The 15653-nt window shown below is 40.9% G+C and overlaps 1 protein-coding gene across 1 annotated transcript in view; it reads right to left on the bottom strand.

The window, feature by feature from the left end:
• Positions 1-1056: 1056 nt before the first annotated feature.
• The window catches only part of LOC132887955 (insulin receptor substrate 2-B), a 35476-nt gene continuing 20879 nt past the window's right edge, over positions 1057-15653 (bottom strand). The window contains exon 2 of the mRNA XM_060923826.1: positions 1057-3727. Within this exon, the coding sequence (XP_060779809.1) occupies positions 3723-3727 (5 nt within the window). The 3' untranslated portion in view covers positions 1057-3722. The remainder of the gene's footprint in view (positions 3728-15653) is intronic.

Below are 15653 nucleotides of genomic sequence, written 5' to 3'. Positions count from 1 at the left end.
TTATATATATATAAAAATATATATATATATATATATATATATATATATACACACTGTATATATAATTTTTTTTTGACAAGAAAAAACTGCAGGAAAATGGGGGCTGCGATAGTGAGGTGAGAAAGAGAGTGCAGGCAGGGTGGAGCAGTTGGAGAAGGATTTCGGGAGTCACTTGTGATAGGAAAGTCCCAGCAAAAGTGAAAGGTAAGATGTATAAGACAATAGTGAGACCAGCTGTGATGTCTGGATTGGAGACCGAAGAGACAGGAGGCAAAGTTGGAGGTGGCGGAGTTGAGGATGTTAAGGTTTGCGATGGGAGGTTGGACAGGATAAGGAACGAGCACATCAGAGGGACAGCACATGTGGAGAGCTTGGGAATTAAGCTATAAGAGAGATGAGACTGAGATGGTATGGGCACATCCTGAGAAGAGATGCAGAGCATGTTGGAAGGAGAATGTTGAGGATGGAGCTGCCAGGCAAACGAAAATGAGGAAGGCCAAAGAGGAGATACATGGATGTGGTGAGAGAGGACATGAAAGTGGCAGGTGTGGGAGAGAAGGATGCGGAAGACAGGGAGCAATGGAGATGAAAGATCTGCTGTGGCGACCCCTAATCAGGAGCAGCCAAAAGAAGATTTTTTTTTTTTGCGCTGTTGGCCATAATTAACAAAATTTAAATGGAAAAACGCTCAAAACATTTTAGTTTACATGTAATGAGTTTAGAATAGATTAAAGTTTGACTTTCTTAAATAACTGATGGAAAATACTGAACTATTTTATGATATTCTAATTGTTTGAGATGCACTAGTATATCCCATCCCTCGACAGGTGCCATTGTAATGAGATACGGGTAATCACTGTTCACTTCACCAATCACTGGTTTTAATGCTATGTCTGATGTGTGTCTATGCCCTTCTCTCAAAATCATTTCTCTTGTCTCTCAGTGAAATAAAAAGACAAGCATCAAAGTTCAGAGTGAAAAGACCATTTGCCTTTTCTAAGTGGTTTCAGTTTAGTTTTCACCCACCCCTCCCAAAATAAAGTCTGCAGAGGCACGTTACATTACCACATTTTTATTGCAATAGCTCTATTCAAAGCAAAACGTCTGATAAATATAAACACTATGTAATGCTCCAAAATTTGCGACCGCTCTCCTTTTTTCCCAGCCAAAGGGGGGAAAAAAAAAAAAGAGGGGGCGGGGGGTCAACATGAAATAAAACCGTATGTACAGTGGATGCACCCATGAAAGGTTAATATGCTTTTCCCCCTCCTCTTGTTCTTCCCCTTTCTATACGAGAGAAAAAAAAAGTAAAATGAATGCAGGAGGCTTAAACCTCCACATTTGAACGCTACTCTGCCAGCAAAAGCATTCAAATTTCATTAACCAAAAGCAGATCCCATGACAGCTTTGTCCATCACTGTAATCACAAAGATCATAACTGCCCAAATTTTTTCCCTTTTTTTTTTTTTTTTAAACACAGCAGCAAAATAAAAATACAACTGTAACAAAATACATTTTACAAAACTGCAAAAATGCCTCACCACTCCAGGGAAAGCACGAGTTGAGATTCAGAAAAATATCTAATTCCATACAATTCCAAGGAGATCAAATCTTTACACTCGATCTTAAATAAAGGAAAGCTAAACTGAATTTGCATATTAATGCTGTATCACTGTGCATCTGTGTATATTGTCATTCGGCATTTGAAATACTTGCTATTTGGATTGTAATTTCTCAACAACAACAAAAAAATTTGCAACACAGTACAACAAAATATTCACTCGAACAAACAATAAACAGCAGCTTTTGCCAGATCTTTTCCAATCTACTCGACATTGTTTTGAGGCAGGTTTTGAAAAATAGTTCCGAAGTAGCTCTTTCAGTCATGAATGTCTCTGGAACACAGATTACTGTAGTACTGTACCTAAAAACAGGACTGAAGAAATCAAAACCCGTGTTCATTCCACAACATTTCTAGTACACTTCTTTTTATCATAAAAAAATTTAAGAGCTAGTTCAAACATGCCCTGTTTTCTTTGAAAGACGGTCTGTCACTGCGGCCTGTGCTTTCTAAGATGTGAATCTGATAGAAAACATGGGAGAGAGAGAGAGAGAGAGAGCGAGAGAGAGAGAGCGAGAGAGAGGAAACATCCCTTAACCAGAAGGGACTGAGATATCGAAGGACTTGAGTTTCAAGAGGTTAGTTACATTCACATTTTTAACTTTAAAGTACCAACAATTTTACAACATACCGTGAAAATATCTCTATTTTTTTGTCATTTTCAGTACAAGCATCAAATAAAATGTTTCACATTTGGTTTGCTTTGAACAACCGTACCGAAATGAACAGAGGGACTTGTTTCCTTGTACCCAACAAGCCAAAAACACCTCAATGTCAAGCTGGAGATAAAGTACCAGATCTCTTTTTGTCTCACAACTGCTCTCTGTAGGTTTCTTTCATAAAAAAAAAAAAGTCGACACAGACTACAATAAATTACAACAGTAAGGCAAAGCTTTAATCATGTGCCATGATGTCTCACTGAGGCACTCACTCAAAGCATGTGAACAATACTGAGAAGATGACAAAAATGAAAAACTGCTGGATAATAAAAAGAAGCCTCTCAGAAGGCTTAATGTTTCTATTCTCTTGCTATCTTAGTGTGTTCTGGGTGTGTTCAAAACAACAGTGCACTGATTAGAGCTTTGCTTACTGACGCTGGGACCATTTCATTTGAACGCTGCCGAGTTAATGTTAATATCATAATTAGCATGAGCCTCTACGAGGAGCTTCCTTGTATGAGGAACCCTCATGAGCTGCTTTCAGTCATGTCAGTTATAGTAACGCTATCTGTGACCCTACGCTGGCCCTGCGAGTGCTCGGAGACTGTAGCAGATCTCCTCTGGCATTTTGTTTAGTCCCAGAATAGACGCTTCCTCTTTTCTTCCACCCGGCTCCTCCCCTTGTGTCAATCCTGCATATTTGGTAATGAGGAGAAGAGGCAGTGTGCTCCCTACCAAGGAAGAAAGGAAAGGGGGAGTGGAGGACTGCAGGAGTACAGTCGGTCTGTGTCACACATGAAGAATGTACAGCACGTTGCACCTGGGGCCCAGCATAGGGTCGACGCAGCTCAATAGCACGTCACAGAGTGCGTGATAGCCACTGGGATTATGGGATAGCACAGACAGCATGCCTGGATGTGGAGGACTTCTTTTTAAGCAAAGTTATGGGGAGGAACACATACTTGTAAACTTACAGATGCAGTAAAAAGCTTTTAAAAAAAAGAAGTGTAAATGTCTCTCACAGGTGAACCCCTGAAAAATTACAATCTGTGCATACAGTGTGTCTGCCCAGCAAGGAAAAGAAAAAGAAATAATAATAATAATAATATGAACCTGAAATCTAAGTTATAATGACTGCATTTTAAGCACTCAGTAATGTTTCATCATAAACATCGCTGTGTACCTGTGTGGATGAAACTGCTGACGGCAGTATTGGGATCTCTGCATGTCAAAGTAAAAAGTAAAACATTTAAATAACGAGCAAAATAGCACTGACTTCAAACACCAACCCAGAAAATAAAGCGCTCTTAATTTATTAAGCGACGACATGACGAGAAAACAAAGTGGAGGTCCCTGGGGTCGTTTCTGCAGGGTGTGTGTGACAGGCTGGTGTGGCTCGGTGGCTCCTCCATTCTCCAAAAATGCAGCCACGTAGCTCATCTTTACTCTAGATTGAAAGGTAAAAAGACAAGAGGGAGAAAAGAGCAGGGATTAGTACAGGAGTACAGCCCAAATATTTAACAGTTATTCCACGAAATCGAGTCGTACATGAGCCGACAGCCGCTATAAGCCATGCACGACGAGATTGTGGAAAGAATAAAACAGTTATTCTACCCATTCACTGGATTTTGAGAAAACAGAGCATTTTTTTTTTTTGCAAATTTGATAAATAAAAACTTTATACAAAACGTCCAACAAAATCATTTCCGTTTAACAAACCGGTGAAATGACAGGAGCAATTTGTGAAAAATGCTATAATAATTCTTGGGAAAAAAAAAAAAAAGATACGTTCTTACCATCAAATTTTTTCATACCATATTTTGTTGCTTTTTTGGGGTTTGGTTTTCGAGCAGAGTTTTTAATATCGTCCTCGGTTGGTTCAGCAACACGCTCCGCCATTTCGTTTTTCTCTACTCACAGTGTATGAGCTGATAGCCTGGTAGTAGAGTAGCCAATCAGAGCGTGTGCTTGCTCATATCCAGTGAATGTGGATAGAATAAAAAGCATCACGCGTTATGCACTTCTTTTAAAACAAAACTGTGCTGATGTTCATCCTTGTTTTTAATGATGTACAGTGCCTTGCAAAAGTATTCACCCCCCTTGGTGTTTGTCCTGTTTTGTCGCATCACAAGCTGGAATTAAAATGGATTTTTGGGGGGTCAGCACCATTTGATTTACACAACATGCCTACCACTTTAAAGGTGCAAAATTGTTTTTTATTGTGACACAAACAATAATTAAGATAAAACAAACAGAAATCTGGAGTGTGCATAAGTATTCCCTCCCTTCAAAAAAAAAGTCAATAGTTTGTAGAGCCACCTTTTGCTGCAATTACAGCTGCAAGTCTCTTGGGGTATGTCTCTATTAGCTTAGCACATCTAGCCACTGGGATTTTTGCCCATTCCTCAAAGCAAAACTACTCCAACTCCTTCAAGTTAGATGGGTTGCGTTGGTGTACAGCAATCTTCAAGTTATGCCACAGATTTTCAACTGGATTGAGGTCTGGGCTTTGATTAGGCCATTCCAAGACATTTAAATGTTTCCCTTTAAACCACTCCAGTGTAGCTTTAGCAGTATGTTTAGGGTCATTGTCCTGCTGGAACGTGAACCTTTCTCCCAGTCTCAAACCTCTGGCTGATTCAAACAGGTTTTCCTCCAGAATTGCTCTGCATTTAGTGCCATCCATCTTCCCTTCAGTCCTGACCAGCTTTCCTGTCCCTGCAGATGAAAAACATCCCCACAGCATGATGCTGCCACCACCATGCTTCATTGTAGGGATGGTGTTCTCAGGGTGTTGGGTTTGTGCCACACATGGCATTTCCCATGATGGCCAAAAAGATAAATTTTTGTCTCATTTGACCAGAGAATCTTCTTCCATGTGTTTGGGGAGTCTGCCACATGCTGTTGGGCAAACTCCAAATGTGATTTTTTTTTTAAAGAAATTACTTTTTTTTTCTGGCCACTCTTCCATAAAGCCCCACTCTGTGGAGTGTACAGCTTAAAGTGGTCCTATGGACAGATGCTCCCATCTCCACTGTAGATCTTTGCAGCTCCTTCAGTGTTATCTTTGGTGTCTTTGTTGCATCTCTGATTAATGCCCTCCTTGCCTGGTCTGAGTTTTGGTGGGTGGCCTTCTCTTGTCAGGTTTGTCGTGGTGCCATATTCTTTCCATTTTGCTATAATGGATTTAATGGTGCTCCATGGGATATTCAAAGTTTGGGATATTTTTTATAACCCAACCCTGATCTATACTTCTGACCTGCTTGAAGGCTCCTTGGTTTTCATGTTGCTTGCTTAGTACTGTTGCAGAGTCAGGGTCCTTCCAGAACAAGTTGATTTATACAGACATCATGTGACAGATCATGTGACACTTTGCACACAGGTGGATCTTAATCAACTAATTATGTGACTTATGAAGTGAATTGGTTGGACCAGCTCTTATTTAGGGGTTTCATATGAAAGGGGGTGAATACTTATGCATATTCCAGATTTTTGTTTTTCATCTTGTATCACAATAAAAAAAAGTGCACCTTTAAAGTGGTAGGCATGTTGTGTAAATCAAATGGTGCTAACCCTCCCAAAATCCCTTTTAATTCCAGCTTGTAATGCAACAAAACAGGACAAACACCAAGGGGGATGAATACTTTTGCAAGGTACTATATTAAGGTCATGAGGGTGTGTATGACATTAGGGATTATGACAGTATGAGAATTCATACTTTGACACCAGCACTGGTGTTTAGTATGACAGTCTTGAATACACTGATTTAAAAAAACCACCACACTTGTTACTGAACACCTCAAGGTTTATCAAATCAAATATGCACTATATGGCCAAAGGTACGTGGACACCTGGAAATAAACACTCATGCTTTTTGAACATCCCAGTCTAGATTTAGTTGCCTCTTAATTATTATAAACTCCACTCTTCTACGAGGGCTTTCGACGAGATCCAGCCACAAGAGTTCATCCAAATACACTTGGTGGGGTTGAGGTCAGGGCTCTGTGCAGGACACTCGAGTTCTTCCACACCAACCTTCACTTTGTGCACATGAGCATGGTCATGCCGGAACAGGTTTGGGCTAGGACATTTGGCTCCAGTGACGAGTAATTGTAAAAAGGTACAGCATACAAAAAGATATTCTTGAAAATTTTGTGCTTCCACCGTTGTGGCAAAAAAAGTTTGGGGAAGAACCACATCTGGGTGAGATTGGTCAGATGTCCACAAACTTTTGGCTATCGTGAAAATATTTACACTTTGTCAAAATCATCCCCAAAAATATAGCCAAGAAGGGTAGGCCATCTAAGCTAGCGACCACAAAATGTTGTTTGAAATCCACTTTAATGACTACTAAGTTTGTTTACAGGCCTCACAGACAGGCACACTCAGGATTCCTTTTACCATGAATTTAAAATAAATAAATAAAAATACCCATGGTAATATACAGTTAAACCTTCAATTAGCACCACATAAAACACTTGTATGGGTGTGTGAAAGGGGAGTAAAAGGTAGAAATAAACTAAAAAAATAAGGAGGACACTCCTTGTGGAGTGCAGACCTCCACCAAGGCTAAATGGCGCATCTCGCAACGTTAGTGAAAGTGAACCTAAACACGTGGCTCCACCGCGTGACTTGCATCCCTTCCAAAATTTAGTGGGTTCTTTCTTGGGCCATGCTATACCCTTCCACCAAGTTTCATGGAAATCTGCTTGGCAGGTTTTGTGCAATCCTGTTTACAGACAGGCAGACAAACCACACCAAAAGCATAACCTCCTTGGCAAAGGTAATTAAAAAAACAAACAAAAAAACCCACAATCCTGCATGATTCATGCAATTATATTAATTGTGACATGCTTAAATATTCTAGGTGGATGCCAGACAGCAGAAGAAGCCATGATGGCATAAATTAACAGAAACGCGTTGTTGAGGAGGGACGTCAGAGGAGAATAGCCAGACTAGTACAGGCATACAGGAAGGTTAAAGGTAACTCAAATCACCACTCTTTACAACCATGACAAACAGAAAAGCATCTCGCCATGCACAATACCATTGATCTCGGAGGTAGACAGGATACAACAGCAAAGCCACACTGGTTTCCACTCCTGTCAGATAAGAGCTACAACGTGAGGATACAGTGTGCACAGACTCACTGAAACTGGACAGCTGAAGAGTGGAAAAAGACCAGGGGACATGTTTCCAATCCTGAACTAAACAGTTTGTGAACCTGTGTTTGAACCATTCTGGTCATTTTCCACTGGTCTCTCTTATCAATGAGGTGTTTCCACCCGCTGAACTGCTGCTCAATGTTTTTGTATTTTGGCCTTTGAAAAACCCAGGAGATCAGCAGGTTCTGAAATACTCAAACCAGCCAGTCTAGCACCAACAACTATGGCATGGTCAAAGTCGCTGAGATCCCCCCCCCCCAAATAATGTTTGATCTAAACATTAAAGCTCTTGATCTGTGTCTACATAATTTTATACATTGTGTTGCTGCCACATGAATGGCTACCTGAATAATTACATGAATGAACTGGAGTAGAGGTGTTCTATTAAAGTGACCAGTGACTGTATATTTTATATTTTCATAGGGCAATAAAGCCTATTACTAGTACACCTCAAATAATTATATCGTGAAAAAGTCCCCCCCCCACAATTTAATTCAAAAAGGTAAACTTTCATATATTCTATATTCATTACACCTAACGTGAAATATTTCATGCCTTTTTTTTGTTTTAATTTTGACGACTATGACATAGCTCGTGAAAATCAGAAATCCAGTTTCTCAAATTATTAGAATATTTCCTAAGATCAACCAAAAAAGGATTTACAAGACAGAAATGTCTAACTTATGGATGGATGGATGGATGGATGGATGGAAGGAAGGAAGAAAGAAAGCACAACTTTATTCATCACACACTTGTGAAATTTCCTCTCTGCATTTAACCCATCTGAAGCAGTGAACACACACATGCACACACACGTGAGCAATGAGCACACACACACATACCCAGAGCAGTGGGCAGCCATGCTAACAGCGCCCGGGGAGCAGTTGGGAGTTAGGTGCTTCGCTCAAGGGCACCTCAGCCCAAGGCCGTCCCATATTAACCTAACCTGCATGTCTTTGGACTGTTGGGGAAACCGGAGCACCCGGAGGAAACCCACGCAGACACGGGGAGAACATGCAAACTCCACACAGAAAGGCCCTTGCCGGTTGCTGGGTTCGAACCCAGAACCTTCTTGCTGTGAGGCGTGTGTTCATTTATACACTCAGTACTTGGTTGGGGCTCCTTTCCCATGAATTACTGCATCAATGCGGTGTGGCATGAAGGCGATCAGCCTGTGACACTGCTGAGGTGTTACTGAAGCCCAGGCTGCTTTGATTGCGGCCTTCAGCTTGTCTGTTTCTCATCTTCCTCTTGACAACAACCCATAGATTCTCTCTGGGGTTCAGGTCAGGTGAATTGGCTGGCCAATCAAGCACAGTAATATCATGGTCAGCAAACCATTTGGTGGAAGATTTGGCACTGTGAGCAGGTGCTAAGTTCTGTTGGAAAAGGGAATCATCATTGCCATAAAGCTTGTCAGAAGATGGAAGCATGAAGTGCTCTAAAATCTCCTGGTAGACGGCTATGTTGACCCTGGACTTGATAAAACACAGTGGACCAACACCAGCAGATGACATGGCACCCCAAATCATCACAGACTGCAGAAACTTCACACTGGGCTTCAAACACCTTGGATTCTGTGCCTCTCCATTCTTTCTCCAGACTCTAGGACCTTGATTTCCAAATGAAATGCAAAATTTACTTTAATCTGAAAAGAGGACTTTGGACCACTGAGTAACAGCAGAGTTCTTGCTCTCCTTAACCCAGGTAAGACGCTTCTGACGTTGTCTCTGGTTCAGGAATGGCTTGATATTAGGAATGCAACAGTTGTAGCCCCTTTCCTAAAGATGTCTGTGCGTGGTGGCTCTTGATGCACTGACACCAGCCTCAGTCCACTCCTTGTGAAGCTCTCCCAAGTTCTTGAATCGACTTTTCTTGACAATCCTCTCAAGACTGTGGTCATCTCTGTTGCTTGTGCACCTTTTCCAGCCACCCTTTTCAGCAATGACCTTCTGTAGCTTACCCTACTTGTGGAGGCAGGGCTCGAAATTAACTTTTTTTCTTTGTCCCCCCCAGTGGTCCCGAATTCTGTGTTGTATTGTCCCAAATGGAAGCAATAGTGTCCCCATTTTTTTCCTCTCTGAAATAACCAGTGGTTAATATTATCATACGAAGTTACTACTATATTTGTAACTATGCGATTTTGAACCCTTTATATCATTTTTACAATAAGTCACAAGACACAAGCGACACATGTCCTATACATCATCTACTTCAAAATTAGTTATTGCATTTTCAGTTTATTAAACTTTGGCGATCTCACTGTATGAATAGATACCCGTTTATTTAAAGGGGCCAACTAGCTCATTCAGAAAATGTTTCAACTCCCTACATTTGCAGTACATTTTAGTTGAAAATAAGACCCCTTTTATGTTCATTTCATCTACTTATACCTTGAATATCTGTTGGCACTTATAAGGCCAACTTATAATTTTCACCATTACCGTTATCCATAGCCCTGTGATGACCTGGCGACTTGTCCAGGGTGTACCCCGCCTTTCGCCCGTAGTCAGCTGGGATAGGCTCCAGCTTGCCTGTGACCCTGTAGAACAGGATAAAGCGGCTACAGATAATGAGATGAGACCGTTATCCATTTTTATGAACTTTCCGTTATCCATTACCGTTATCCATTTTTATGAACTTTCCGTTACCCATTTTTATGAACTTTCCGTTATCCATTACCGTTATCTATTTTTATGAACTTTCCGTTATCCATTACCGTTATCTATTTTTATGAACTTTCCGTTATCCATTTTATGAACTTTCGCTGCCGAAACGCGGGTGCAAATGTTAGCAACATCAGCATAGTGCCAGGTCCGAGCCTAGTTGTGCTGCTGACTGACTAAACTTTCTGAACTAGAAAGACACCAAGAAAACTCACTTATTCTGTTGAACGGTATCTTCCGTCAATATCATCCACATCATTCCTGTTGTATTTTATAACGTGTCTAACAGTGTTCATTCAGTTCATTCAGTTGCTAGCGTTGCCTGCAGACCAGGCGATGACACTTTGGATCCTGAAGGTCCCGGAGACGTTATGTCTGGGCTTTCAGTTTCTTCCCCGCGGTTGGTCCGCTTCAACCACTTCAGCATTTTTGTTCTGGCAAGAGTCGGCGCAGCGTGTGCGGTAGCAATTCCATTCCAAGTCCATATAATGCGGACTCCGGCCGAAGATTCTAGAACAGAATGCGCTGCTCTGTAGCCTACGGATGCAGGTGCATCGAAAGTGTAGCTACTATGTATTTTTCGCTGTTAACGTTTTAAAATTAAAATTGACAAATTAGGTGAATGTCTACGTATGTGTTACGGCTTTGTAAATAATATTAATGTAGAACTTTTTTTCTAGATCTATTTTTTTCCATTGTCCCGGGATTGTCCCAGATATGATAATTTTGTGTCCCGATGACATTTTTTATGGTCCCCGGGACGTCGGGACACCGTTAGTTTCGAGCGCTGTGTGGAGGGTGTCGATGATCGTCTTCTGGACGTCAAGTCAGCAGTCTTCCCCATGATCATGGTTGTGTGTACTGAACTAGACTGAGATGCACGGGATTTATACTGTTTTATTCAAACTTGAAATGAAATACTCTCACATCTAGAGATTTTTGTGTGCTGTAGGCCATAATTATCAAAATTAAAATTGAAAAATTGCTTGAAACATTTTAGTTTATGTGTAATGAGTCTAGAATATATAAAATTTTTATTTTCTTAAATAACTGATGGAAAATATTGAACTTTTTCACAATATTCTAATTGTTTGAGATGCACAAGTAGTTTAGCAGTTTTACAAAACCTTTACGATTCTTGTAGCCGTCACAGGGGATTACGGGATCAGCTGTAGACGTCACAGGGGTTTACGGGATCAGCTTGTGACTGCATTTTCCAGTGGACTTTCAGTCTAACACGACAGAAACCGATTGACCAAATTGTCCAGACTCAGCAAGTGAGTTACGTGGTGACATTTGAGTCAGCGAGTTCATCGATAACCTTTGCAATGGATATTGGAATCTGTACATTCACTGGTCAGATTTCAGTTTCCTGTTCCTTCAGATGAACACAGTGACAACAATGATGTTCAGTTCACTGACCGAGTCAATTGTGTCGTTTATGGGTTCCATCAGTCCTGTGTGCATTTTCGGCTTGGTTTGGCTCAGTTTTGCGTTTGCTACTCAGGAGATATGATCCCTCTTCCCAGCAAGTCAAGTCATTTGGTTCAGTTCACCGATAAAAACCTGCTGTCACTTATGGTCCCCAAACAACACGTGGACATTTTTTTCCTAATCCAGACGAAGTTGGAAATATTTTAACCAGTGATGATGATTCTAACTATTGCTGATATTCTCTAAAGAAATCTCACTGTACTTTTTAATGAATAAAATGTTATTTAAAAAAGGTGTTGAAAAAGAGTTACTTTACATTTTATAAAAAACGATTTAAATAATTGCTCAAACAAGGCACTACAAATACACATTGACACATACAGTAAGCATTCGTGTAATGTCTAATATATGCCAGAGAGAAAGAGCTGATAATCAAATACACCTCGCCATGCACATTAATGAACAGATCAGATGTTGAAAAGAGCTTTCTATTGATTAAATTACACTGTAAGAGTAACTGCATTGCCAAGCATGTCATATAATAGAGTTGGTTTTAACTTTCGCCTGAGGGTCAGCTCAAACGACACAGTATCACAGCTCAGCAGGGTTCCCACTCATGCTCATCACTGACAAACATAATCCATCAGTGACGAAGAGAAAATTACTAGCAGCCGTCACAGCAACAAAGGTATTCGTCATCATTATCACAAGTTATCTTTTATAGAAATCCCTCCACTTGCCGAAATTAAACCCCAGTGAAGAGACAGCAGGAAGCCAGAGTGTAAACCACGGGCGATTGCTCTAAGACAACGAGGGAGGCTCAGCCTCCTCTAAAAATGATGAACATCGTGTAGGATGAATTGCGCTAGGCTTATGTTATAGCTGACCTTATAACATTGCTATTTCAGATCCAGAATCATAGAAATATACGTGCTCAACCCAACTACAGTGCGAAATCATTCCGTTATAACTTTCCCCAGTTCGCCTAATGTGTGCGTGAGTTTTTCCCCTCGTGACAGCGCGATGCAGCCCAGCCTCAGTGGACTTCAATGGCATTTGGGAGCTATGCGCTTTTCAATCTCAAAATGCAAGACGATTATTGGACAAATACTGTGAAAACGCCCACCCACGGACTCCGAGCCTCACAGTGGGAGGGACATGGCAAAGCTTTACGCGAGGAGACTGGTGATTGGTGAAAGCGGCCGGATATTTTATTTGATTGACAGCTCGTTTCAAATAGACAGGCAGCGGTGAATTTCAGTTCAGTCCCATGCAGATTCGCAAATGCTGTGGTGTATTGTAAGAGATGAGCTTAGATTTCGATTTCATTCATTACATACGGTTTCTACCAGCTTTTTTTAGTTTGTATATATTTTCATTGTAAATAAAGTGTAAATATAGTGTTGTCAAGTTTGCTATCTTAGTTCCAGAAATTTCATTTATTTGAGTGACTGAACTTGAGGGGGCTAGTCAGCTAGCAAGAAAGCTGCGCACGGATGCCAAGCATTGCTGATTTAATTTTGGCGAAGCCATTTGCCAGTCTTCCTTTCGAGGAAAAAATTAAAGAGCAGGGTAGACCAACGCCTCAAATTGACTTGGTGAAAAAGGTAGGGAATAATACTCGTTCCTTTCAGCTCTCCTGGTACGAGAAAGTGAATTGGCTAACAGCAAGTGACCCACATCAACAACAGTAAATAGGCTACTTTAGTAATATGTCATGGATGGACCAAAAATATAGAATCTATTTAAAATGTTTATGCTGAGTATATTATATTGGAATATATATTTTTCTGGATATGAATTAAACACAGCTACAATTTGGAAAACATTTTTAAACAAAAACACGGCCGAGAACATTTCACACTACAGACCTGGATTAAAAGTGAAGGGTTATCAAAATTGTCAATAAAACATTTCTCAGTCAAAATAAGTAAAATATAGGGAAAGTGTCATTGAATGAAATGTGTGGCACCCAGCTCTATGTTTGGCTCCCCAAGGTCAGTGCTTGTGCCTATTCCAGAACACTCTGCTGTTACTGCTGAGGTTCCTGACAAAGAGCTGCTTTCAATAATGATCAATTTTTAAACAACATGCTACAATTTTAAAATATAAAATGTTAAAATATACCCCCCCCAACACCACCATCATGTATATTGGACAGTAGGCTAATGGGCCAAAAGAACCTGTTATTTCACAGTTTGTGACCCTGCCAACAATCAGCCAGATCAGAGGCAAGAGTATGGGCAAAATTGATGTGTTTTTTTCTTTTTTCTTTTAAAATCTGGAAATATCATAACCGACCAGCCTCCCCTGTTTGAAAGACTGCCAGCCGCCACTGGTGTAAACATGTTTGTGATCAATAAAAATCGCTTACACGTAATTACCAAATGGGCACCAAGCTTTTGACCAATCGCAGTGCGTCTTAGATCAGCCTGGCGCAGTGATGTAATCATCTCTGTATGAATCGAACAATGGTGCAGTCTAAACTGATGAAGTTTTTTGGGCGGGCTTCTCCAGGCACTGAAGATGATTTAAGTGCTGAAACAACCACAGGGGAGGCATGCTCAGGGCCCCGACCATCCCCGAGCACATCGGACAGTGTCAGTATTACAGGGGTTGGTGTATTTAAAAAAAAAAAACCCTGCCAAAGTGAAAGCACGGTCAGCCAGCAAGCGACTGAAGGGAGCTATGTTTCGGGAGGCATAGCGTGTTGAGTTCCCGTGGTGAACGGATGATGAAAAACGCGGCATCATTCTGAGTTCGGTTTATAAATCAATGGGAAATTCGGATTCCTTCACTGTTGGTTGGTCCAAGACTCTTCGAGACTCTGTTCAATTGTAAATCAAGTTTTATGTTGAAGACTAAAGGGAGTCCTAATGTCTATTTTGAATAATTCCATGCTAAAATATTCTTAAGTAAGCTCAAACTAAAGAGGTATAAAGTATATACACAGGCAGCTCAAAATCAAAGTTTTTATTATTAGAGGCTGGAGTGGAGCCCAAACTTTATATGCAATGGAGGCCTCGCTGTATCTGTACAAATATTTGAATTGTGCCAGTTTGGTTGGTATAAACCTGTATCAAGTCCACTTTGATATGTCGGTAACTAAGAGGAAAAAAAATAAAATACAGACTAAGTGAAGAAAAAATAAAAAGTGAAAAATACTTCGACTTGATTTTTCAAGGAAAAGTGGAGAATATTTTTCAGAACCCGGGGGAACTCTGACAGTGTCATGAGTTGCTACACAGGAAAGCAGTTAGGCATATCTGTAAAACAAAAAAAAAAATTAAACTCTCAACAGAACGCTTACATAAAGGCATTAAACGTCCGAGAATTGAACCTTGCTGTAGTATTGAAAAGACAGCAGACCCTTTCAAATGAAACAGAACTGCTGATCTCATTTCAACCGATTTCACCCCACTCGACCTCTCCCTTGCTTTCCTAGCTCGGCAGTGGGGTCATGTGCTAGCCTGGCTTGACCCCAGTGTGAACAATTGATGCTTTTGATAAAATGTTTTGTCTGACCAAACAAAGGCACCAAGGACACAATGAGAGTAATTTTTTAAGCGCTCAGGCCTGTGGCGGCTTGGAGCGGCAGGGGAAAATGCTGCAAGTGCACTGTGTGAGTGACGGCCTGATTCACTGACGCACAGCAGGTCCACGAGTCCTTTCTGGCACATGGCCCTTGCGCCCACCAGCAATCAGGAAAACAACATGACCAAAGGTTATGTAAGGAATAGTTAACATGACAGCCAGGGCCAAGTGAACGAGACCTGGGCCGCGTGTTTTGGCATTTATGCCAGTAACACGATGTTATGGAGGATGTGCTTTAGTACCAGCATGCTATAACAGGAAAGATGGAGGTGCCAGAAATGGTTATGCAATATACTGCACAAAGGAGGGGGACATGAGCATACAGTAATGCTAACATGGACATTTCTAAACATCACCGAGAGGTCATATGAATAGACGACATACAAGTACACATTACAAGGACAAATACTGCCTCGAAATTTGAGGCAGTCCCATCGGTTTGTACACTAGAAAATCACAATGCACGAGGACATGAAAGGGATGTTCAGCTGTGATGGCTGCCAGTGGTACAGTT

The sequence above is a fragment of the Neoarius graeffei genome, chromosome 1 (genome assembly GCF_027579695.1).
Source record: "Neoarius graeffei isolate fNeoGra1 chromosome 1, fNeoGra1.pri, whole genome shotgun sequence".
NCBI lineage: Eukaryota > Metazoa > Chordata > Actinopteri > Siluriformes > Ariidae > Neoarius > Neoarius graeffei.
This window is presented reverse-complemented; position numbering and strand designations above follow the sequence as displayed.